At 38.5% G+C, this 26,328-nt stretch overlaps 3 protein-coding genes and 4 non-coding genes across 11 annotated transcripts; 6 read left to right on the top strand and 1 right to left on the bottom strand.

Moving 5' to 3' along the window:
* The first annotated feature begins 1,121 nt into the window (after positions 1-1,121).
* Positions 1,122-12,843, top strand: c28h9orf78 (chromosome 28 C9orf78 homolog). Its single transcript, XM_017459717.3, has 9 exons — positions 1,122-1,313; positions 1,522-1,581; positions 5,191-5,242; positions 6,098-6,168; positions 6,295-6,366; positions 8,892-9,089; positions 9,934-10,070; positions 10,277-10,375; positions 11,846-12,843. The coding sequence occupies exons 1-9, from the start codon at positions 1,231-1,233 to the stop codon at positions 11,938-11,940; spliced, it is 867 nt and encodes a 288-aa protein (XP_017315206.1). The 5' UTR covers positions 1,122-1,230; the 3' UTR covers positions 11,941-12,843.
* med22 (mediator complex subunit 22) lies at positions 11,834-21,307 on the bottom strand. 5 transcript variants are annotated; one of them, XM_053677245.1, is made up of 5 exons: positions 21,224-21,306; positions 20,821-20,976; positions 18,697-18,777; positions 18,361-18,569; positions 11,834-12,579 (listed from the first exon to the last, which is right to left on the bottom strand). In XM_053677245.1, exons 2-5 carry the CDS (start codon positions 20,941-20,943, stop codon positions 12,537-12,539), a joined length of 456 nt encoding a protein of 151 aa, XP_053533220.1. In that variant the 5' UTR covers positions 20,944-20,976; positions 21,224-21,306; the 3' UTR covers positions 11,834-12,536. The 5 variants fall into 5 exon arrangements, with proteins under 5 accessions (XP_053533220.1, XP_017315207.2, XP_017315208.2 ...); XM_017459718.3 differs by lacking the exon at positions 11,834-12,579 and adding an exon at positions 12,844-13,419 and having other exon boundaries at positions 21,224-21,307; XM_017459719.2 differs by lacking the exon at positions 11,834-12,579 and adding an exon at positions 12,844-13,419 and having other exon boundaries at positions 21,220-21,299.
* Positions 21,308-21,348: 41 nt separating this feature from the next.
* rpl7a (ribosomal protein L7a) lies at positions 21,349-25,710 on the top strand. Its single transcript, NM_001200107.1, is given in 8 exon segments — positions 21,349-21,356; positions 22,250-22,370; positions 22,573-22,722; positions 23,255-23,395; positions 24,538-24,617; positions 24,891-25,021; positions 25,301-25,370; positions 25,551-25,710. Coding segments are annotated over 8 exon segments (801 nt in total). The 5' UTR covers positions 21,349-21,353; the 3' UTR covers positions 25,656-25,710.
* LOC124626504 (small nucleolar RNA SNORD24) lies at positions 22,426-22,495 on the top strand. Its single transcript, XR_006981371.1, has one exon. It is a non-coding gene; the product is annotated as a small nucleolar RNA SNORD24 (small nucleolar RNA).
* LOC124626505 (small nucleolar RNA SNORD24) lies at positions 22,840-22,908 on the top strand. Its single transcript, XR_006981372.1, has one exon. It is a non-coding gene; the product is annotated as a small nucleolar RNA SNORD24 (small nucleolar RNA).
* Positions 24,682-24,758, top strand: LOC124626502 (small nucleolar RNA SNORD36). Its single transcript, XR_006981369.1, has one exon. It is a non-coding gene; the product is annotated as a small nucleolar RNA SNORD36 (small nucleolar RNA).
* LOC124626503 (small nucleolar RNA SNORD36) lies at positions 25,071-25,142 on the top strand. Its single transcript, XR_006981370.1, has one exon. It is a non-coding gene; the product is annotated as a small nucleolar RNA SNORD36 (small nucleolar RNA).
* Positions 25,711-26,328: the final 618 nt, after the last annotated feature.

Here is a 26,328-nt window from a genome sequence, read left to right as displayed (position 1 = left end):
AATTAAATCCATCCACCCATCCATCCATCCATCCATTTTCTGTACCACTTATCTTACACAGGGTCACAGAGGAACCTGGGCCTATCCTAGGGAACTTGGGGCACAAAGCAGGGACACCCTGGATGGGATATCAACCCATCGCAGGGCACAATCCCACACACCAATCCCAATCAGCCTACAGTGCATGTCTTTGGACTGAGAGAGGAAACTGGAGTGCCCAGGGGAAACCCCTGAAGCACAGAGGGAGCATGCAAACTCTGCACACACAGGGTGGAGATGGTGTGTGGTGAACATGCTAACCATTAGCCACCATGCCCCCTGTGGATTAAATTAGACTTTTAAAATGATTGGGATGCATAATCCAGGCAGGTGAAATAGATGCCAGGCAGAAGAGTCAGTGTAGAAAAACAAACTGAAATGTATGCTAAGAGAGAAATGAGTCCAAGCTAAAAATTCTACCACAGGATGAATCGAAGTAGGTTAGCACAGTACTATTTACATTTTAAGGAACATGGGGTTAGTGAATAGGACATAGATCCTGTGATGCTTGACTGTTGATTTATTTGTTTGTTGTTGTTGAGTTCATTGTTACATTGATGGAAACCCACCATTATGAATGTATGTATGTATGTATGTGTATATATATATATATATATATATATATATATATATATATATATATTCATAATGGTGGGTTTCCAGCGATGTAACAATGAACTCAACAATATATATGCTATTGAGTTCTTATAGTTATAAGCTTGTTTGACCAGTCACTTGAATTGCAAGGGATTCATCCAAACCTCAATAACTCAAACACAAGTTGGCCTAAAAACAATGTCAGTTTAAATCTAATGTTTGTTGTTAATCTGTTGATGGAAAGTTCTGAAACAAAAGCTCTCTGGCTCAAATAAATAGACATATTTTTGCACACATTTGAATAATGCCCCTAATATTTGAATAGATGGATTCAAACAAATGCATGAAATTTGTATTATATTACAGTTAAAGTTTATTTGTTTTGTCTTGTTTTTTTTGAGAACCCTGGTTTAAACAAACAAAAAACGAACAAAAAGTACACATCAAGTCCAGCAGGTGGCGGTAATCAATCACAACGTCGGATGTCTCCCTCGTCAGTTAGGAGAAGAAGTGAACATTGTTCCCCCCTGACGCTTACGGTCAGGAGCAGGAGAGATTTACCTTTCATAACAATACTTAGTGGAATATCAGATCATGCCAGCGGGTAAACATTTCAGGAAAAGGAAAGAGGAATCTTCTGATGAAGAGGAATCTGACGAAGTGACTGCTGAAGTCAGGTTAATAATTCGGCCGCCGCATTAGCTAATTGCTAATCGATCTTGTAACGTTAGCTAGCTAACTGTCTTTCTGTTTTGCTAATAAACCGAACCAGTGTTTGTTTGTAGGCTACTTTAAAACTTTTTCACTCTTGTTCTGATACTGGCCCAATATGAAGACAATGTGCTGTTTTAACTAATGTAATGTTTTAAAAAACTACGTCCACAGGACTAAACTTCATGAAGTAAAGGAGCTGCAAAGTTTACGGAGGATACAGAAAGGTGTGAGGTAAGCAATATTCTGACAAAAAAAAAAAAAGACAGAAGAGATGTTATCCAGTCACATGCTGTTTTTGTAGGTTTATACCACTGCACGGTTGAATTCTTGATTCTGAAGGCGTTGATTAGTTTTATATAACAGTACTTCCGGCTGCATGGCGAATCATAGCTTTATATTAATGCGCGCGTTATAATACGTTCATATATTATCATGTGGCACGCCGCCCCATATTGGAGGAGACCAGGTATAATTATTAACTATTGTATATTTTATAGCTTTTATGACTTTTATAAAACTATACAACGCACAGGTATTGAACATGAATGATCAGAAATGTTTCTGAACACTATAACCACTTTGAACAAGAGAACTAGGCTGTAATATTGTGGACTATTTTACATGTAAAACATGTTGCACTCAATTCATCTTGCATTCTAAAAAACATTCACATAAGAATGATGTAAATTGGGACGAAGTGCGCGTCTCGTTATCCATGACATTGTTAAATCTCCGGCTCTCAGCCCCTCACTGAACAGTGCAGATGCAGCGAGAGGTGAGAGTGCAGCCGGAGAGCAAGACCTCACGCTTGCAGGACAGTACTGGGGATATTTGGAAAGTTGCTAAGGTTTGGCTAAAAAGTCGCTGGATTTGTCATTAGACACTTTTTTTTAGTGAAAAAAAAAAAAGTCGCTAAAGGGGTCTGAAAAGTCGCTAAGTTGGCAACACTGGTCTGCACTGACAGCTAGATAAAAGGCAGACTAAGCTCCGCCTCTCCACAGCAAAAAGAAAATACAGGGAGAGGGAATGTGGGGTTTTTCATTTATGCACATCCTATTTGAAAAGCAATAAAATACACAGAGAACCCCAATAATGCCCTGTCTGTATTTTTTTCTTGTGAACAATTTGCGTCCCGCTTCCGCCTGCTTTGAGAACCACTGCGTTAGCAGATTGGATTATGGGCATTGCTCAAGGGCGCAACAGTGGTAGCTTGGCAGTGCTGGGTGCTTGAACCCCGACCTCCTGATCACTGATCAGATCCTTAACCGTTGAGGCACCACTGCCATTCAGAGTTGGGTGTAACACGTTACTGTATTCTAATTACTTTTACTGATAATGCAGTAATGTAATGCATTACATTTTAAATTTATGTAATTTGATTAGTTACTGATTAAAATTGCTTGCGTTACAAAGTTATTGTTAAGAAAACAGTATTAAAGTAAAATGCATTTTTAAAAGAAATCAAATTTTCCTCTGACGATTTTTGCTTTAGCCCTGAATAATTCTCCACGTGGAGCAGTTTGTCACCACGTACAATATCTGAACGTCAGTAAAAGAAGACCGACTGTAATTTTATATCTTCAGTGAGTGGAGGCGAGACAGGGTTTACAGGAAAATACATGGAAACACTCGTGTATTATTGGCTGACAGCTCACGATTCTGCCAACGCTAGCTCACACAGTTAATGTGAGGAAAAATGGATATACGCTGATTTATTTTTATTTTTTTAAACCAGTAAATGAGTTGAAACTGAAACCGTAACATCCTCTGACTCTGAGCAGGAAAACAAGGTGTGTAAATATCTATGCGTTCCAGTTCATGTGAACATGATATGAAAAGAGCATAAGGCATTGTAGCAGCTAAACCCATACAGTGATAGCTTGGCTGTGCCTCCCCTTGGCTAGTGACTCCAAACTAGCCTAGTTAGAACAGTTTTATATTTTATCGGTCTGGTAGTTCTACAAACAGTGACAGCACCCAAGACAAGTTTTATGATAAATCCGACTTTTTCTGATCATGTGATACATTAACATGCGCTAAAATTGCTGAAAGAACTGAGTTTCACTTTGTAGTGTATTTTTGTAGGTTTGATAGGTTTTGAAAGTAAAGTAATTAGTGATCTGATTACTTTGTACATGCCGTAATCAGATTACAATTTTAAAGTAGTAATTAGTAACCTGTAGTGGATAAAATTTTTTGAGTAACTTAACTTTTTTGAGTACTTTCACTGCTGGTCATGGCATCTCTTAAAGGAAACCTCCAGCCTAAAACACAGTATGTTTATATTGTAATATTTGTGATGTGCTTAGAAACTGTTTTTTTTTTTGTTGGTGTTGTATTCTCATTATTCCCATGAGAAGTTACATCACAGGGGAAAGGGACCTACATGTACTTGAACAGTATTGCTATCTTGCCTGGAAGATCTTTGCTTTATTTATTTATTTATTTAAAATGGATTAATTAGGTTGTGTATCTCATTTCAAGTTTGATTAATCCACATATCTATGGAGCTGTGAGGGTGAATGAGTTAAACAGTGCGTAATGTTTCATTTTACCATAATGAACCTTAATCTGGGTGAGGTGCTGTAAGTCAGTAGTAGAATCAGTAGTTCAGAATTCACCATGTAAATTCGTATTTAACAACATTTTACCTTGCCGTGAGGTTTTACCCTATATTTTACCAAATATTGAGAAAGAACTGACTGTTTCTCCTCGGTTGCGATATCATACGATTAACTGCAGCCTTCTGCTTTTCTTCAGATAATATCGAGGCACTGGTTTATAATTATAATGTTCAGAACCTTGAAAAATCTTAACTTGTTTTGTGGTGGTCAATTGGTTCATCCGAGCGGTCGGTCTTTGCACAGGTGTTTGTGAAGGGAATCAAAATGGTGGACAGCAAAGTACACACGTTTTGTCATGTCGTATGTTGGGATGTACAGTGGCTTGGTGGTTAGCATGCTCGCCTCACACCTTCAGGGTTGGGGGTTCGATTCCTCTCCCCGTGCTGCGGGGGTTTCCTCCGGGTACTCCTGTTTCTCCCCCAGTCCAAAGACATGCATGGTAGGCGGATTGGCGTGTCCAAAGTGTCTGTAGTATATGAATGGGTGTGTGTATGTGTGTGCATGGAAGGAGCCTCCCCTGGCGCACCCTGGGCAATGTTCAGTATCATACTGCTGAGCGGCTAATCATTCCACCCCGATGGTTCCACTATGAAGTGGAACCTCGACACGAAAAGATGATGTCGCATGAAAACAAATGTAACTGACCTCAAATAAATATGATCACAGTCCAGCTTTGTTGTTAACTTCTAAAACAAAAGAATCCATACTGCTGAGCGGCTAATCATTCCACCCCGATGGTTCCACTATGAAGTGGAACCTCGACACGAAAAGATGATGTCGCATGAAAACAAATGTAACTGACCTCAAATAAATATGATCACAGTCCAGCTTTGTTGTTAACTTCTAAAACAAAAGAGCAAGCGCTTTTTTTCTTTTCTCATTAAGTGTTTTCCAGCAACGTTCAGTATTAGTTAATGAGGAAACCAATGCAGAAGTAGTGCAGCACTTTCTTTTTCTGTTTTAGGACTTCCCACAGGTCTTATTTTGACTGCTAGTGTCAAAAGGGATAAAAAACTTTTGTCAATAAGCATAAATGCTGAATTAGACAAAATTGTTAGAATTTTTGATTGTGTTGTAACAGTCGTCGATAGGAAAAATATGATTAAATGAACACTAATGTCAGTTTTCCCTCTGTTATTTGTGTTCCATGTTGTATAGTAATGGTACTACAAGGGTAACATTTTAAGATTTTCTATTTTTTGCTTTTTCTCCCCAGTTTAGCATCATTACTTGTGGGAGAGAAGTTACCATTGGAAGCAGAGATAGAGGTATGTGCTTGTCTCATGATTGATGATGTTCGATCTATGTCATCATCATCATCACAGTTTGTTGTAAATGTAAGCATAGTGTTAGGTGTTTAAATAATATATTGACACTGACTACGTTTACATGGACAGCAGTAATGTAATAATTGACCTTATTCTGAATAAGACAATACTCTGATTAAGTTGTTTACATGAGTCGCTTTTAGAATACTCCTTTCATGTTCCCGTTTGAAATGTTTTAGACCATATACAGCACATGTCATTACATCACCGCGCCATGCCGTCCGACGTTCCCTCCAGAAATTCACGTATCAACATACAGTTCGTCTTCGTTATGATACCGTATACAGTTTTGTGTGTTTCATTTTAAATTTTTACGAAAGCTTCAAGTGCAGTTAATTATTTGTCCTTATTTTTCACGACTGCTTGAAGCCACGGGCTGCATCCCAAACCGCGTACTTGCATACTATATAGTAGCCGAAATACATGCATATCTCCTACTATATAGTAGGTAAGTATGCGGTTCGGGACGCAGCCGTGCTCTCTTGTTTGCCGTGTGTGTGTCCTGTGGCAAAATGCGGTGAAAACTCCCACATGACGTTAATAGTGTGATTAAGGTGTGTACATGTCTGTAATGCACTTCCATAATGTGACTAAAACAGGAATACTCCACATGTCTTAATTCGATTTGTGTTTACTTCGAGTATGACTTTATACAGATTAAGGTACTCGGAAATTGCTGCTAACATGGTAGTTTCTTAATCAGAGTATTGTCTTAATCGGATTAGTGTTGTCCATGTAAACATACTGATTGATGCAACAGAGTTCTGTGTGAGGTTTTTGCTTCCTACATTTCAGGATGATCCATTTAAGCTCAAGACAGGTGGCATCGTGGACATGAAGAAAGTGAAGGACAGAGCTGCAGATAAGTAAGTGTCCCAGTGACTAAATGTAAAGGCCAGTGTTTGGCCAGGTTTTATCATAGTGGGTGTGTGTGAGTGTAATTGTAACCAAGGCTGCATTTTTTTTTTTTAATGTTTTTTTCCTCATTCCAGTACAGAGGATGATCTGAACCTGGGAACTGCTTTCTCTGCTGAAACAAACAGAAGAGATGAAGATGCAGACATGTATGTATACAAAGTTATATAGAAACAGGGCTCTACGGTAACAATTTTTTAGGAGCACTTGTGCTCCTAATTTCAAAAATTTAGGAGCACAGTTGAAGTTTAGTTTTTTGTTTGTTTTTTTTTATTTTAGAGATGATGATGTTAATGTGCCACAGTATAAAGCACAAGTAGGCATGAGAAAACTGGAGCTTGTCAATTATGACAGAATTTAGGAACATAGTGTGAGCCATGACACATTAATTTACCTTCTGATAAACTACATGTAATTTTTTCAGTTAAATTTACAGACTGTATGCAAAAATAAAACATTAACCTGTTCCACCTTGTAAACAAATACAATAAACATCAATGTTCAGTGTTTGAAGTCTGCTCCTCTTAAATATATTTAAATCTACACTATTAGACATGTCCACTGTCATGGTTCTGGGCTGGAGTCAGTTCTCGAACCGCTCTGTGTATATTGTGTATATATCTGAATAATCTCAAATAGGATGTGATTGAGTGAGGACTCTCTTAAACAAAGAGTCCTAATTAAAAGTAGACTAACACAAAAATGATCCATATTAAGAAAAAGAAGGCTAATAGCCTTCTAAGGAAATAGCGATCTAAGCTTAATGTCAAATTGATATTAAATGCAACCCATAGTAATTAGACATTATTTCTAGAGCTGCAACAACTGATCGATAAAATCGATTATGAAAAGCATTGTCAACGAATCTCATTATCAATTAGTTGGTCTGCGCGCGGCACGGGGTGTGTTTACTCATTACGTTACTTCTGTTCCGAAAACACGCTTCGGAGAGTAAATACTAAAGTTGTGTCCCAAATAAAGTACTGTACACTTACACTATGCACTCTGCACTACCGTCTAGTGTGTGGATTTTAGAAAGGTAATATCATCTCAAATATAACACTAGCGGAGGTTTTTTTTACTAACCGGAAGTATAAACCGCTTCCTAGGCGACGGCACATGATGTCATACGCACGCTAGCATTAGCACACACCCGAGTCACCGACAATGACTTTCTTCAGTTTACTTTGTGCCAGCGTTACTTTTTATTCCCAACATGACCTCAGTCACCAACAGACGAAGGCGAAATCGGAAGACACTGTGTAACCTCCAAGTCCTCTGAGGCAGGGGTGCATTTTAAACACCGTAGAAATCAAACTGATGCACGAGGACAAACTTTTATATTTTTATCCAAAATGCTCCACTGTGTGCAAGGAGCAGGGGAAACTGGTACAAGCCTCTTAAAAGGTTTAGTTTAATTTAAGTTTATTGTCATTATATGGTGTATTTGCACGCTTGCAGTGTAACTTCTGTCGTTTATTATAACAGAAGTGATGTGTTAGTGACGCGTTAGTAACGAAGCCGCATTGCTGATCACGGGCAGTGCAGATGCGCTGATAGAGCGCGAGTAAGGTCTATAATGTCTAATTAAAACATTATGATCAAAAGTAAAATAATGTTTAAAGACAGTGAGTAACAGAAACCAAAAGGTGCAGTGAAAGTGAGTTTTTATTATTAATTTAGGACTGTAGTTTAACTACAGTCCTAAATTAAAAATATATATTGTGGTGTGTGTGTGTGTATTGGGGTCTTTTCTGTTTTAGACAAACAGTTGTGTAAAGTTTTAGTCTGAAGTAACACTCAGTTTGTCGATTTTATTTTAAATAAACAAAAGGAAATGGTACTGAAAGTTGGCCCCGCCCATCCAATTAATCAAAAAAATAATCGGCCAACTTATCGATTATGAAAATAATCGTTAGTTGCAGCCCTAATTATTTCATTTCTCATTTTATTTATATTTTATTAATTGATTATTATATATATTTTTTATATTAAATGATTTATTTAGTTTTTTTGTGCTTGTTTATCAGTTGTTCAGATGGGTTCCCCTAGTACAGTGTTGCCATGTCTGCTGATAATATTGCGGTTTTTTTTGGGATTAAATCAAACCATGAAAACTGGAGTTGACTTTTCTGGTGATATCTGTGGAGCCGCTGTGTCTACAGGAGCAGGTCACAGTCGCGGGTTCAGGTCATTTTGCGTGAGCAATAAAAGATGGCGGTTTGTGAGATCGGGAAGTTGAGAGAAACAGATGATGTACAGTGTTACTCTTGTCATCATAATCAAATTTGCAGTATTTGCACACTTGACTGAGGTGATGAAAAGCAGTGTGAAAGTAACTGTTGCGCATTTTGGACTTCCTGTAATTTTTATTCAGATTGTATTATACAACTTTGAACAGGTCACTCGAACCGCGCCTAAATATTTTTTCACAGTTGCACAAAGTACTTTTTAGTCACAAATGTGAGTGAAATGGTCGCACTGTAGAGCCCTGAGAGATATTAATGTTAGATATGGGCTAAATAGACACTTGAGATGCATTGATAATAAATTAAAAAACTATTTTTTGTGTGTTTAATATAAACTGTTTAATAAGGAAAAATAAGGGAGGGATGAAAATATACATGATGATTTTTGTATCTTCTCATCATTGATCTATTTTTACTCGTTTCAGGATGAAGTACATTGAAACTGAGCTGAAAAAGAAGAACGGCTTATTGGAGGCAGAGGAGCAGAAGGTGAAGATTAAGAATCCTGAGGATCACCTGTACGAACTGCCCGAGAACATCCGTGTCAATTCTGCCAAAAAGACCGAAGAGATGTTGTCCAATCAGATGCTTAGCGGCATCCCAGAAGTGGACCTGGGAATCGAGTAAGTGCAAGTGCAGCTTTTCCTCATACATTGAATCTGATAAATAATTAGGAATATGCACAGCTGCTGAATGGGAAGATCGTGAGCTGAGGCCTATGAAATGAAGGAATCTTGATGCACTCAGGGTTCAGGTAGCCAGCTTCTTGTAATCAAATCTCCACAAGCTGGGTTAATTGAGGTCACAACGGGGCTATGACGTCACCAAGAGAATTCTGAGATCCCTTAACAGCACATTGTGACATGTTTTATTGACACGCTTATACTACAGTAATTAAATGGTCTGCACTTGTATAGCTCATTTATTCAAAGCACTTTACACTGTGTCTCATTCACCCATTCACACACACCAGTGGTAGCAGAGCTGCCATGCAAGGCGCTAACTTGTCATCGTGAGCAACTTGGGGTTCAGTTTCTTGCCCAAGGACACTTCGGCATGTGGAGTCATGTTGGCCGGGAATCGAACCTCCAACCCTACGATTAGTGGACAACCCGCTCTACCACCTGATCCACAGCCGCCCAAATTATTATTAAAGAACGACACACACATAGTTCATTCAGCATACATGCATGCATCCAGGATACCCATGCAGATTGCATTTCTACTGCACAACATAGAGGGTCATTTCTGTAATGCGTATAATCCTGGGAGACGCATTAGCTCACTAAACATAAACGCTAGCATCATGGTACACTCGTAGGAAGAGATTAAGAATGTTTGGGAAGAAATGTACGAATAGTCACTGCTTTTTCTGTAATCTGTTCATTGATCTTTTCTGCAGTGTAGAAGTGTCTGTGTGTGTGTGTGTGTGTGTGTCTTAAACTGTTTTGTGTGTATCCTGTGCAGTGCAAAGATAAAGAACATAATCAGTACAGAGGAAGCCAAAGCGAAGCTGATTGCTGAGCAGAGGAATAAGAAGAAAGACAACGGTACTTCATTTGTTCCCACCAACATCGCTGTGAACTACGTCCAGCATAATCGCTGTGAGTACTATCCATCCGTGCTTACATACACTCATCCTACTTCTATATATCTGTTCACATCTGTCCATTTCAGCATTCACAGCATGTACACTATGAGCTTATTCAAAGCTTTTTGTCATTCGCGGCTGTTAAAAAGATGAGCATTTTGCTGAATGTCATTTGAATATATGAGACAGTGCAGCAGTTGACGGTTACTCACTTTTCAGTCTACCATGAAGACGTGAACGCGCCTCACCGACGCCACCGAGAAGAGCCTAAAGCACGACCACTGCGTGTTGGAGACACCGAGAAACCAGCACCGGAAAGTAAGTGCAAAACATCACTCACGTGAAAGACTTGCAGAGTCAAATCCGTGTTTGTCCTCTTATGCATATAGGTGTCAATGTTTATCACAAATACACGACCGGTCGAAAGTTTAGACACACTCTCTTTATATTTATTATAAAGATAGAATAATAATAAAGTCATCAAACTCTGGAGTAACACAAATGGAATTATGTTGTGATAAAAAATCCAAAATAAATAAGTAGACCCCCTTTTTGCCTAGAATTTCTAGAAATGTTTTCTTGGTATTGTCTCGACTGATTTCTTGAGGAATCCCCCCCCCGAGATGCTTTTCAAACAGTAGTAAAGGAGTTCCCACCTACGCTGGACACTTATCGGCTGCTTTCAGGAATATTTCCCTCCAAGTCGTCCATTTAAAAATAATAATAATTTTTTGTAAAGAAAATGTTAGTTTTATAATGAAAGAAATGAATATGTTGGCACAGCTATATTTTTTTATCAACAACACTGATTTCAAACATTTAATCATACACCTTCAGATCAAAAGGTTTTTAAGTTCATGAACATTTCAGTCGAGTGTCTCCAAACTTTTGACTAGTAGTGTATGTGGTAATCAATCTGGGCACCCAGGCTTAGGCCCACCTGTTAAAGAAGACTGTTTAGTGAGCCAGAGAGAGAGAGAGATTTTCTTTATCAGTATTATGGTGCAGGCATTGTGTGGAACACTGTATATTTAATGAAGCTGGAACACTGCGATTGAAAACAGAAATGCGTAACAACAAAAAAATGTCTTGATATTTTAAAAAAAGTAAATACAGAAATACTAACTGAAATAATTATAATGTAAATCTAACTTTATCTGAAATGTGAACAATGCAAATAAAAAGAAACATCTTTAAGGGGTATTATCAGTTCCAGGAGTCCAACAGGCAGGTGAGTTAGAGAGAGCTGAGGAAGTGTGTGTGTGTGCGTGTGTGTGTGTGTGTGGGCATGCATGCATGCATCGGACCCCATGTAAAGTTGAGCTGCTGCAGGTGAAACAGTACCGCGACTCTTAAACAGAGCTGCATTAAGTACAAGCGTGTAAGACCAGAATAAAAGCAGCACAATATAATAAATACACAGGACAGTATGGAAAAGAACACAGTGTACATTAGCTATATTCCGATGGTACTAATGTTGAACAGCAGCTTGTTACTCTTTTTAATTGCATTAACTGTAGATCAGTGGTGTTCTGGTAAAGTTGCAAGGTCTAAGCAGATGTAAGTTTTTAGTAAAAAGAGAAACACACATGGTTCTTTGCTATTGTTCACATCATAAAAAATGAATTCAAAACAATTCTTCACCAGTGACTATAGATTCTGTTCACATAATGCAGAGTGTACATTTTGGTCCATCTTGCCCATTTTTATTAATTTGCTATTTAACAGTATATTACATTTAATAGTTCCTGGTTTTACTGTGATGGTCTTTTTTCCCCTTTCTCTAAGAATCACCACCCAACTACCGTAAGAGACCAAACAACGAGAAGGCCACAGATGACTATCATTATGAGAAATTCAAGAAGATGAACCGAAGATACTGATCCCTCATGACCTTTGCAAAAAAAAATCAGCTCTGATGCTGAAATTGTGCCTCTATTACATACCATTTTACCATCTAGATAAATGATTTAGGAATCCTCAAGTGCTAGTGGGATAATTAGCACATTTCTTATTGAAGATCTGGCAAGGAAAGGTCATTTTGAAAATAATTACATTTGTACAGATAAAAGAAAAATTTTACCTGTAAATATAATGATGTGGGATACTTACTGTTATTTTATTTTGATTGAATGTGAATTACTTCATGTTAATGTTGCATTGTGTATGACTTCATTAAAAGCAGTCAATCAAAATTATTTGATTATCTTAATCAAATAATGACTTGTCTCACAAAGGAAGATTTGTGATAACACTGCCCAGAGAGCAGCATTGCTGCTCTACAGCTCCAAGGTTTTATCCTGAGCTCGGGTTACTGTCTGTATGGTGTTGCGCACGTTCTTCCAGTTTCCGTGTTTTCTGGCTTCCTCCCTTCTCCCAAAAACATGCCAGTAGGTGTACTCTATGCTGAATTGCCCCAAGGTGTGTGCGCGTGATGCCCTGAGATGGACTGGCGTCCCATCCAAGGAGTATTCCTGGCTTACACCCAGAGTTCCTGGGATTCCTCTGGATCCACCATGACCCTGGTCAGGATAAAGGACAATGAATGAATATGAACATGATGTATCTCTCTTCATGAGTTCCTGGATTTCTTGCTTAATGCTACATACAGCATCCTTAAATGCTATTTCTATTAATTATGGATGATGCGTACATATTTAGTTGAACAATTTCAATGTGTGTGTTTTTATACAATATCTTTGCATTGCAAATACAATTAGCGAGAACTGTGAACACTTAATATACCTACATTGTCTTTCCGAGCAAATAAAACTTCAGAAACTTCATACTTTTCAAGCCATTTTATTCATAGTGGATATACCTAAAGGGAAATGTGCTTTCAAATGGCATCACAATGAAAATTACACAAATAACAGATTATATGTGCTAAAGTATCAAGTAAAGAACTAGGAAAAAAAAAAACAGTGTAAACAGATATCTAACTGGGCCTTCAGGACCCAAGAGTGATAAGTCATGTATGGTAAACATACACACTATAATACTTTGAGGTAAGAGAGAGGAATGTACAGTAGTCAGACATAGAAAAAAAAGAATCCAGTATTTGTTCTACTGCAGATATGTAGATGAGTGTACGTTTCATTTTTTTTATTGGCTCAGGAATTACTGTATAGGGGAGAGATTAAGTAGCTTATGTGATCGAACAGATCTATTTTCAAGACTGTTCATTTGTGCTGCTTCCATGGCCATTGAGGTGATGTGACATTGTTTCTGTAGCGACAGGCCTTTCCGAATCATCTGTAATGGGGTTTGAAGGGTCAAGGGCCATATTCGGTGACCCCCAACTGTCTCGCTGACGAAACGCCTCACAAAGTGGCAACTCGACACCGTCCCATTGTCCACAGCTAGAAGTGTCACATATAAACACATTACAACCACGCACACCAAACTTTCCTCTTCAGAAATGTTCATGTCTTACAACAAACACAGGTTCCCAACCCTGGTCCTGGAGTTCCCCCATGTCCTCCACATTTGAGTGTTTTCCCTGCTCTAAAAAAGCTGAGCTGAAGTGGTTGTTTTAAAACAACGAAAACGCTAAGCTGTGCAGGGGGTATTCCTTGACCAGGGTTGGGAACCTGTTCAGTAAAGGAAAACTCTTTGTTCATCTTCCACCTCACCTCTGTAGCCTGTGTGTAATTACCACAAACAAGAACTGATATTTCCCTGTATTGAGGAAAGAACAGAAAAACTGTATACTGGAAGTATAAATAAGTAAACCAACATTCAGAAACCAGGTGGGAAAAAATATGTACAGCCTTCCTACTGCTGCAATCATTAAGAGAGTAATTAGCAACCAGGTTTTATTAATGGTTTTAATCATCAAAAGTGTGACTACTTTTGGCAGTTTGGTGTTCTGGAGCACTCAGGTGTGTGTCTACATCATCTCAAGAAGAAAGGACACCAGCCAAGACCTCAGAGAAGCAACTGTTGCAGCTCATCAATCTGGGGAGGGGTTATAAGGCCATATCCAAACAATTTAAAATTTCACCATTCTACAGTGAGAAGGATCGTTTACAAATGGAGAGCCTTCAGGACAGTTGCCAACCTTCCCAGGAGTGGGGATCCCAGCAAATTCAGACCAAGATCAGATTGTCTAATGCTTAGGGATTTAAGGAAAAAAAAAAAACTCTACAAAAAAAAACATAGTAGTATGACTTAGGTTTGCAAAATTGCATCTGGACAGACCACAAAAGTTCTGGAACAATATCCTTTGGACTGATGAGATCAAGGTGGAGATGTCTTGTAATCATGCACAGTGCCATGTTTGGCAAAAACCAAACAATGGGCATCAGCACAAACACCTCACACCAACAATCAAGCATGGTGCTGGAGGGGTGATGATTTTGGTTTGTTTTGCAGCCACAATATCTGAGAAACTTGCATCATTAAGACATCAATGAACTTTATACCAGAATACAAATCTTGGTATAAATGTGAGACCATTTGTCCAGCAGCTTAAAATGGGCCAAAATTGAGTCATGCAACAGGACAATGATCCCAAGCACACCAGCTAATTGTCATCAGAATGGATAAAGAAATAAAAATAATCAAGGTGCTGGAATGGCCAAGTCAAAGTCCAGACCTCAATCCCATTGAGATGCTGTGGTGGGATCTTAAAGTAGCTGTGCATAAACAAACACCTTCAAACATCAATGAAGTGAAACACTGTTGTAATGAACGGTAGGCCAAAATTTCTCCACAACGATGTGAGAGACTGATAAACTCCTTCAGAAAATGTTTACTTTGTTATTAGTAAGTAAGTTAGTGTTGCTAAAGGTGGTTCTACATATTCCTGTATTGTAGGGTGTACTTACTTTTCACACCTGATTTCTGAAAGTTGGTTTACCTTTTGGAGAAAATGACTACATATTGAAATCTTTTTTTTTTTTTTTTTTTTTTTTACCTCTACCTGAGGTTATGTTAGTTTATAGAAGTTAGTGGGGACCACACAATTGTTATTTAGGCCCCGATGAATAAAAACTTAGAATTGAGGGAGGGTGTACTTTCTTTTTCCCCATGAATGTATATTGGCAAAACATAATCCCAGATTCCTCCCTCTGAATAGTAGTGCTGCATTTTAAAAGCTTTTTTTTTTTTTTTTTAAAGAATTTATGAAAAAGTGTTTTACCAAAATATGTGCTTTGCATAAACATGTAATGCGAGTACATTTTTTTGCTCTTGTCTCAATACAAAAAAACCCTCATTCATGGTAAATGCATATCCACTACAGATGTTGTAGACAATGATTAGCTTGAAAACTGCTGGAGCATTCTTTCAAAAATCTGAAAGCAAGTAAAGCAAAAACACACAAAACACAAGCAGAAGGTACTGAAAGTACTTTTAAAAGCATGCAGGCAGATAAAAGCTGAAAGAAGTCCTATATAGACCAAGTGAGATTAAGCCTGGTTATGATTGTAAAAACATTTCAGTGTTACATATTACAACTCTGCTCAGTAACATCACTCAGTAACTTTTCTAATCGCAAAGATACTATTATTTGTGATGCCACTTCGTAGCTGAAAGAAGAAAAAGGTTAGAGTAGTAAAGACTTTTCAGAAGACTGAAGCAGAGGCAGAAAATACCATTTGGAAGAAACCAATAAATACTAAACACATCAAAGTTGCTCTCTTTCCTTTCTGATTTATTTGTTAAGTTTAAAATGGCCTATCAGGCCCAGTGGAGGGAAAATGGTAACATTACAACACTCTGAACAGTAATGTTATTTATCCTTAGCTGATATCTTACACTGTGTTTAAGCTACTCGTTTCTAGTTCAACGAAGAACTGCTAATGGAGGAAAAAAAAAAAAAAAAAAAAAAAAAAAAAATCAACTCTGCTTTAAAAATATGATCAGTGTAAACATTATAGATTTTATCACTGAAAGCTAAATATATACTTGTATAAAATCATACAACTTTTCGTTAACATTTTAACAGGACACTGATAATCTCTTTTAATCGAATACAATAAAAGAAATCTAAAAATACAGGCCATAAAAGTACAAGAATTGCTCAACGTTATTAAAACTCCCAGAGTGCTCCTCATTTCAGAGGTACAGAGTCTACATAAATACCTACTTTAGTACATTAGAACATCGGTTCAACCAATTCAACAGCACAGGATATAATAAAAAAGCCAAATCACCGGTGTTACAAAATTTTAGCATCCTAAGACATACAACTCATTCTGATGTGCAAATTCTCTGTAGATACCGGTGTAAAGTTAAAGCTTAAGCACCACTTACAATTAGGCACCAGCAGCTCAATGTCCTCCAGCTTTATTATTAAAGTTTAACTAAACTTAATTAACATTTCTCTTACACAAAACCAATGGCCAAAACAATAGCCTTGGGCACTATACTGGAAATATTATAATATAATAGTATTTGACCATATTCATGGTAAATTTCTAAGAATCTTTTGATATTTTTTGATAGGAGAGTAAAAAAGAAACATATTTTCACTGCTCACAGTGTATAAAAATGACCTCACAACCACCCACAAATAAATGAAATACACAACCTAATGACCAGACCTAACCTGGCATTTATGTATACCTTAAATCAGGAGTCATCAACTGGTGGACGGTGGTCGAGATGCAGACCCGGCAAAGTATCTCACCAGACTGAAATGAGTACTTGGGGAAAAAAAATACTGTAGCAGAAATGATAACAGTACGGAAAAACCGTCTGAGTTTTCTAAACAACCAGCTCGGCTTCTGCGGCAGATCCTCTGTTGTGGCTTATGCCATCACGTACGTTTGTGTAAATTATTTAGCTAAAGGCAGCTCATCAGACCAGAGACTAGCTACTGGGCTAGAGGCATTTGGGCAGAAAGCAGAGAGTTTTCAGAGACTTTCATTTCAATTTTTTATCCTCTCTAGTCTGATTAGTGGCATGTTTAAAATAGCCCCAGAAAACCTAAATCTGTAATTGTTTTATTATCGGGTTAATGTTGGTCTTTTCAGAGCATACTATAATGTGTACAGAGCATGTCTATATTTTACCACAATTTCTGCCCTTTATGATATACAGTGGATGGCTGTAATCTTGACTAAAGCTTGTAGAAGCTTCACTCTGGTTGATATTGATCACCCGGTAGACCTAGCTTTGATGAAATATTCACTGAATCTGAGCAAGCAAAGCAAACTCGCTCTTCGTTTATAGCACGGGTCTTTAATCTTATCCTCCAGAGGGCCGGTGTGGCTGCAGGCTTTCATTCCGACCAAGTGGCTCCTGTGTTGCTGGAATGAAAGCCTGCAGCCACACCGACCCTTTGCAGATAAGATTAAAGACCCCTGATTTATAGCAAATTCAAAATATGCCTAGGCTACGTAAAACAAATATGGCATGTCCTAGCAGTGGAACAGTAACATGACATCTGGTTTGAACGACCTTACAAGAAGAGAAAACTAAACTAATTATGAGAAAAATACTGGCCACAACTGTTTTTCCTAAGATATTTGTAGCCACTGTGTTTAATTACTCTCAGTGCATTTATTAGTATTTTAGTGACAGAGATCATAAACTGCGATTAGTCATGAACCTGTGCCACTCTAAGGGAATCAACTGCGCTTCTTAGACTGTTAAGCCACATGCAGTTTGGCCAGTTCAAACATGAGTCTAATCAGTGAGCTCAGCTGCTTTCTAAGCAGTGCTTTATTTTTTATATTATTATTTATTTATTTATTTAATACATTTTCCTATTTAAAATGCTGCATGTTTAACACAACACTGAGCTTTGAAATCACATAAACATTTCAATATTTGACATTATGTTCCTAGGATCATTAAGAGGACTATAATGTATATTTAACATTACCATATGTGTAATAAGGCTCACCTTTTCTAGTATCCTTTTTTAACCTTACGTTCTATGATGTGTACTGTATGCATGTTTTCTTTTATTTGACTTTTAGTAGTAGTACACTCATTTTCACAAAATGTATAACATGAATTTTTCCTTTATAGCATCCAAGCACACTTTCACGTACTTTTTTTACTTTGGTAAAAAAAAATTTTGGTGTTCACAAGATCCTTTTGACTATCCTGTTATGAAAATATGATAACAAATGTTTAAATTACAAGTTTAACCTGTCTTTATCTTCTTGTTCCATTTTAAAGGCAATACAGGTTGTGTCCTTATGCATGAATTTGGACACTCACAGACACACACAAGTTGTGGTCTAAGGCACAAGGGTATGAGTTATAGGGTATGTGCGTATAAGAGAGTGTGCATATGATACTCGACTACAGGATTGCAGGGTCTCTGGAGGATCTATTTGTACCTGGAGGAGTAATACTCTTCCTCGAGCTCGTATAGGTCAACGGCGATCTCATCGCGCAGGGAGATGAGCTTCTTGTCGCATTCCTCCTGCAGGGCACGCAGCTGCTGGTTGCGCAGGCTAATGGCCTCGTTTACAGAAGGGAAATCGTTCAGAATCAGGAACTGCTTCAGGTCTGACACCAGCTTCATCAGAGACTCACCAGCTCGCACCTTTTTTTAATCATATGTACAGTTTAACAACCAATAAAAAGACAAAGAAATAATAAGATATTTATGTATTTAGTCAAATTTAGGCTTTAAAGAATCAAGCTCTGACGGAACATAAAAGACTTCTTACAATGTTGGCAGCTCTGACGTGCATTTCGTAGTGGTCCTGCTCCGCTTGTGTTGCTCTAGACACCTGCGTTTCATCTTCTACCTGAGAAATCATTCAACATTTGTTTCTTACACAGAATCCCAGTGACTCAATGCAGGAGCCCCTGACTGGTGGGTTTTGTTTGGTCAATTTGGTGATTTTACTGTTTGAACACACCTCATTTTCCTGTCCACTTAATCACAAGCAGCCAGGTACACTAGTTAATCTGCTATTTGATCGAGTGTCAATGTAGAAGTTTGCATATTCCATATACAGAAAAAAAAGAGATGTGGACCACCAATACTCAAAAAAAAAGGAACAAGGAGGTGTCTTTAATCCCCTGTTTATTCAGAAACTTGCCTTTCTTACATTAGTGTTCAAGCATTCTAGCCTCTCTAGCATGTGACTTTGGAGGAAATACTTAAGTCAAGGCTATATCAGCAAACCTTAAGTCCCTGTTTAATTGTTGAGCACAAACTAAATATATAATACTGCAGGGTACAGCATGGCAAGATCATGGCTGCAGTGTTTTCTGTTTATGATGGATCATGTTAGTTACTGGACGTAGACTGTGAAAGGAAGCACTCTGTGACAGTTTTAATCCATGACCACGTTACGATGCATCTTAATGTGCTATACATAGAGTGCTATTCATTTGTTGACAAGATTTCATATTATGAAAATGGGTAGACAAAAATCGGATCAAAAGATCATCGGTTTACACATGTATGGCATAATTATTGTAATAAAATTTTTAGAATCCAAAAATGTCCACCAAAATTACTCTAATAGTTTAGTTAGTGCTTTGGGATGAGGATGCAGACGATGTCGTAAAGACAGGATTCTTCCGGACCTGATGGGCGCAGCAAATACGCACAAATGTTTTAGTCGGTCCACAAGTGGTGAAGAAGAAGAAGAACGCCGACAAACACACGGGAAAAACTACAGAAGATTAGCTAAGCTTAACAAGTTTAGCTCCACCCCGACTCGTTGAGAGGAAAAGAGAGGAAAGCTAGTATCGGTTTCTGGTGTGCAACCGATGCTATCGTTCATTTCAAACAAAGCGAGGAAACACCTGGAATTTGGCAAAGCACCTGAAAGACTGATATTATGTATGTTTGAGGCAGCTGCATTGTGGCCGTGAAACCAGCTAATGTTATGCTCCATGTAATGTTTGCTATAGTCAGTTATTTGTTAACGATGCTAACGAATTGCAGTGTTATAAACTACCTCCTAATGGACCACCATGCATCGCCATTCAGCCCGTGTCCTGTCAGCTAATGTAGCCTCATGTCACTAATAATTATTCAAATGTTCATGCTTTTAATAAATCTTTTTGGCCTGCCACCATATCAGTGAAGTTAAACTAATGCTTGCATTCAGAGTATAAGAGGTCTGTGTGTGTGTGCACGTTTAGGAGTGCACCTCCACTCATTGTCAGCCAGTGTTTGATAACTAAAATTGCCCCCCTCTCCCTCTCTTTTTGCCAGTATCAGCCAGAGGAGAATGTCCTCCAGGAGAGCTTTTTAAATTTTCTTTTTATACCACACTGTGGTATCGACTTTGGTATCGAGTACTTTTGGTGGTATCGGTACCGACTACTAGATTTTTGGTATTGTGACATCCCTAGTATGTATGCATGTATGCATGTATGCATGTATGCATGCATGCATGCATGCATGCATGCGTGTATGTGTGTATATATATATATATATATAGTTTTCAGCAAGGCTGGTGCCATTTATTCTTACAAAGCTACAACTAAACGAAGGTTTGGGGTTTACTGAAAATTCTAGATAACACTAAACTATCGTGTTTAGTTTACGAAAATCCTAAAACTGAGTACCAGCACATATCCGGTATAGTTTCAGTTACGACTCATATTTGCAATTAGACATGCTCACTTGTCTGACGCTTTTATCCAAAGGGACGTACAGTTGAGACCTGACACAACTGATCAGTGTCTTGGTTGAAGTCCTAACAGTGGCAGTTTGGGTGTGCTGGAATTTAAACTCCACAACCTTCTGATCAGGAGCCCAAAGCGTTAACCCCTGAACCACAACTCCCCAAGATATTATTAAACTGTCATGTCTCACATAGACCCACCTTGGCAGTTTTGATGATCTCAGTGAAGTTATCCAGTATGGATCTGATGTCATCTTTCAGTCTCTTGTTGTAGTTCTGCAGAAGAGTCTCTTTACTTTGCGGGAGCACCCGTTGTGTAGCCATTTTATTTTTAATTCGCACTGCTCAGCTGTCGCACTGGAAAGAAATGAAAACAACATGAATCTTACTGTTTTGAAAGTTGGCACTTCACTGCCCCCAAATCCGCAGCTCAAATTCACGTTCATACATCTGACTTTTAGTTTCTACAACACGGCTGCATATGAGTCTGAACTAAAGCTAATAAACCACCCCAGCTCCACATGAACCAGTGAACTCCACTCAGCCAATGAAACGACAATGAAAACAAACATTACTTCATTAAAAAAACAACTCGTTTACGTGCATTCTGTAAACAATTCTCCCAGACAACTGCTCCGTGTTCTTCTGTCGCTTGATAATGACGTCACTTCCCAACGTCGTGCCGCTTAAAATTACCCACAAGCCCCTTCTTCTTCCTTTTTGTCTGAACCAACATGGTGAGTGTCGAGCTGTTTGTTCAATTGGAAAACAAGCTTCTTAAAATCGTCAAACATCCGTTATATATCATCGCTCAGGTTCAAAGCAATGAAGTGTATGCATTTTAGACGGTTATTGAATCATTTATCGACATGTATTGCGAAGAAATGAAAGGTAATTTAATAGTTATTTCGGTCTTGGCTCAGTGAGATGGTTTCCAACTCCGCAGGGTTTTAACGCATCGGTGTGTTTTTGCAGGCGGTTTTCGGAAGATTTGCGTGTTGGGAAATTTGCTGTATTTGTTAATTTCTCCTGTAGCTTTTGAGTTTGTTGTCAGATGTTAGCTGTGATGTAGCTTGCTAGACCAAGGACGGCCTCTCGTTTAGCCGGTTAGCTTGCTGGCTAATGAGGGAAATCGCACGTTTAGTTGTTTGACTGCAGTTCCGATCCGAAACAAACTCTTTAACATGGGACAATTTCAGCTGCAGGATGAAACACTTCTTATTCAGGGTTCTCGTTGTTGTTTGGAAAGGTATGGATGTAAAGGCCCTCGTTTACAGATTGTAACAACTGATTAATTGAGGCAACATGCTGAGAACGTATTGATCTTCAGAGTAATCCAGACCTGTCACTGTAAACATTTATTTCTGGAACAAATGCTGCTATCAATTCCTCACATTTCAGGATGATTTATTAAACTACTCATAAAACACAGCATAACCCTGGATTTTTATTCGTCTGTAAAGGCAAAGTTAAGAAGCGTGTTACACTGATGTGGGCTGTAGAGATGGACACATGGGTTGAAGTTGTTCACCTATAATAAGTCAAATATAATATTATTTTTATTATCTGAACATAATAGCAACTGTTTCTTTGATCATGGGTTTATCTGAAAGACATTTGTGTTTTCCAGCCTAAAGGAAAGAAGGCCAAGGGGAAGAAGGTGGCACCTGCTCCTTCTGTGGCTAAGAAGCATGAGGTTAAGAAGGTTGTGAACCCCCTGTTCGAGAAAAGGCCGAAGAACTTTGGCATTGGTGGGTAACACTTCAGTCCTGTAATAACCATTTTACCTTACTTTTTCACAAGTGGTGCAGATGATGTTAAAGAATATTTGCTATCTTAACCGCAATGCAGACATCCCACCAAGATCGCTGATGCACACTGGTGTTAAGCTCTGATCTGATTTGTGCGAAAAGCATTTTCATTTTCCCTCAAGTTCTTCCTTCATTCCACCAGGTCAGGACATCCAGCCCAAACGGGATCTGACCCGGTTTGTGAAATGGCCCCGGTATGTTCGGTTGCAGCGTCAGCGGGCTATCCTGTACAAGCGTCTGAAGGTCCCGCCTGCGATCAACCAGTTCAACCAGGCTCTGGACCGCCAGACCGGTATGTCACCTAACATCAAGCGGGGTTGATGGTCCTGCGGGAGGGTGGGTCCAGTTTTAGCTGTGGAGTTCTGCTTTTGTTGCACTACACTCCATTACAAATGTCTTTGAAAAGCCGTGCAAATGATGTGAAGAGAAACTGATTATTCGGTGCTGACACTTTTCCCCCACCAAGATCACTGATGCACTATGATTGATTGATCTTTAGCAGAGGTATTTGACTAAAATTTGAACTGCATAAAACTCCTTGCTTATAAAGGTCTGGATAAGCAACTAAACTAATGTAACTTAATGACAACAATTATCTTAAGTGATTAGGCCATATAGTCCTTTTTCCACAACAAAGGATTTGCTGCAGAAGCCATGATGGCATGTGTACACACACACACACATATATATATATATATATATATATATATATATATATATATATATATATATAAATAAATAAATAAATAAATTTGGGGTTGTTGAATGGCATTGCCATAGATGGCTTACTTGTCTGAATGAAACTTGTCTTGTTTGTTCTCCAGCTACCCAGCTGTTCAAGTTGGCTCACAAGTACAGGCCTGAGACCAAGCAGGAGAAGAAGCGCAGGCTGCTGGCTCGTGCTGAACAGAAGGCTGCAGGGAAGGGAGATGTCCCAACTAAAAGGCCACCCGTCGTTCGTGCAGGTGAGCAGATTTCTGTCTGTGTTACAACTTGTGTTTGACGAAAAAGGAGCTAGAAGCAGCAGGAGACTTGATGTACGGAATTGTGCAGAAGGAGTGAATTTCCAAAAAGCCTTTTTTATTAGAATAAATTTACTTGTTCAATATTAGTTCAGCTGATACCTTTTCAGTTGTGCTGTCTACATGCTGCTGTCCCATCTGCTGACACACTAGGACTTTTCTCTCCTTACACTGCATGTTGTTGAGATTACTCGGATAGGTTGTTTTTTTGTTTAACCGAAAGGCTATTTCTTGTGCTAGCAAGAAAATTATATGGCCATTTTCTGCAACAGTTTATTTTGCTTGGTTTCATCAATTTTTCCACCTCGTTGTATGCTCCTGATTCTGCGAATCTATGAATATAAACTGATCCCAGACCTGTAATCTGTTTGGGTTTGTGATTTACTCAGCTGTGATGAGATTAACCTAAATCACCCACAATAATTTTTATTATTTATCAGGGTGCTGAGAGTTCTGGAGTTGCTCATTTAGTGTCTAGTTAGAAATACATGAAGATCCATCCATTTTCTATACTGCTTATGCTACTGGGTCCCAGGGAACCTGGAGCCTATCCCAGGGAGCATGGGGCACAAGGTGGGGTACACCCTGGACCCCTGCAGCACAGGGAGAACATGCAAACTCCACACACACAGGGCCATGGCGGGAATCAAAACCTCAACCCTAGAGGTATGAGGCAAACGTGCTAGAGAATGTGCTCGATTCCTTGAGATCTACCTTCCTGTAGGTTTAATCTCAAACCACAATCTAACACTTGTTTTAGTTGCTCCAGAACTTCTAAAGGCGATGATTAGATGGTCAAGTGGGCACTATTATGGTTCGTGCTAAAGTTCCTAGAGTTGGTGACCCTTTTGATTGACTGTGCCAGTGTTGGCTTTTTCCCCCTGGACTCAGTACATCACTGTTGGAGGTAACTGGGGTGGTACAAGGTGCTTTTGAGGTACCACAGTATAGGTTTTTGATCATACTGCAGCGCAGTAGGGAAATGTATCTGCTTCAGTTGACCGTGGACAAAGCCTACAACTTATATTTTTTTTGAAAGTTTGCAGTGTTTAACGTTCTGTTCTTTCTCATTTTTCTTCACCCAGGTGTGAACACAGTCACGTCACTTGTAGAGAGCAAAAAGGCCCAGCTGGTTGTGATCGCTCATGATGTCGACCCAATCGAGGTCAGTGTTCTTTCTCTGTGAGACATCAGAATTAACGATTAGTTGTAAAATCCTGTTGTGGTTGCTGCAATGATGTTTTGAATTTCTTCACCTGAATGCACCATGAAGATCAAAATAACGAGCTTTTTAACCCTGAGCAACAACCACAGCAGTTCCATTCATGTGTGTTGCATATTGTTAAACTATTTGAGTTGATGTGCACTTGGTGGTTTGGGTAGTATCTAGTTTCGTTTATGATGAACAGTATACAGACTCTTTGCTTGTCTTGTTTAGCTGGTGTTGTTCCTGCCTGCTCTGTGCCGTAAGATGGGTGTCCCATACTGCATCGTTAAAGGAAAAGCCAGACTGGGCCGACTTGTGCACAGGAAGACCTGCACCTCTGTCTGCTTCACACAGACCAACCCGTAAGTAACAGATTTTTTCCCCTTCACATGTATGCATACTCAGCCTCTTTGGCAATGATGTCTGAATTTCTTCACCTGAACAACCATGTGGTTTCAAATGAGCTTTTTAACCCTGAGCCAAAGAGAGGTGTTTTTTTTTTTTTATTATATATATATATATATATATATATATATATATATATATATATATATATATATATATATATATACTTTTTTGCTTTAATGTGCTGATGCATGTCACTAAAGGATTTATGATTAACGAGTTTCCCAACCTTGTAGTGAGGACAGAGCGGCTCTTGCCAAGCTAGTGGAGGCCATCAAGACCAACTACAATGACAGATATGAGGAGGTCAGTGCAGTGCTTTTTAGTGGCTTTAGTTATTTTGGATTATTGCTTTTAAAACTAATGTCATACTTTGCTATAAGGCATGGTGGTGATCATGATTTTACGTCTCTAGAATTGTGCTAGAGATACAAGGTTAATACAAATATGTAGATGCCCTAATGTATTCTTCTTGTTCTCTCTCAGATCCGTCGTCACTGGGGAGGTAACATCATGGGTCCCAAGTCGACTGCTCGCATTGCCAAACTTGAAAAGGCAAAGGCCAAGGAGCTGGCTACCAAACTTGGCTAAACTCCTAGCATATGTGTGTTTATTAGTAAAACAATAAACAAAAAAACCCCAAAGAAAACAAATGTTATGGCTCTTTTATTTAGTGACCTAAAACTGTCATCTGGCAAAAGCAATGTAGATGCACTCTATTTATTAGTGGGTGTAACAGCTGGACAATTTCGATCAATGTTTAAAAGGCAATGAATGAAATTAATCAAGGCACCAATCATAGCTTAGCCTGACTATAAATCATAAAAAGGATAAACCACTGGTGTGTTTTATAAAGTAACTTTAAAAAAAAAAAAAACGGTGGATGTGCAAAATTTAATGGGCTAGTAAGGTGATTTGCCTGTAACTCAGTTATAAAATGATCATTCTCTTAACTTTCAGATTAATAGTGGACCTACCCCAGATTCTGAACAAAGTATGTTAATCTATTGTTGCAGATTCAGTGGTATCAAACATTGAATCATTACCTTACAAACTGAAATCGTATTGTGTTGAAGCCTGAGGTTTACACCTATAGTACAGTCTCAAAGATGGTTAGTATCCATAATGCCACTGATCAGTTGTGCCTTTGTTTCATTTATATTTAAATTATAATTTACCATAGTCCTTAACTCCTGCATTAGGACATTCTGCCTTAAGTTTAATTTCCCTGATATACATATTAACATGAGAAGAGTAGAATTCA

The sequence above is a fragment of the Ictalurus punctatus genome, chromosome 28, assembly GCF_001660625.3.
Source record: "Ictalurus punctatus breed USDA103 chromosome 28, Coco_2.0, whole genome shotgun sequence".
Lineage (NCBI taxonomy): Eukaryota > Metazoa > Chordata > Actinopteri > Siluriformes > Ictaluridae > Ictalurus > Ictalurus punctatus.
This window is presented reverse-complemented; position numbering and strand designations above follow the sequence as displayed.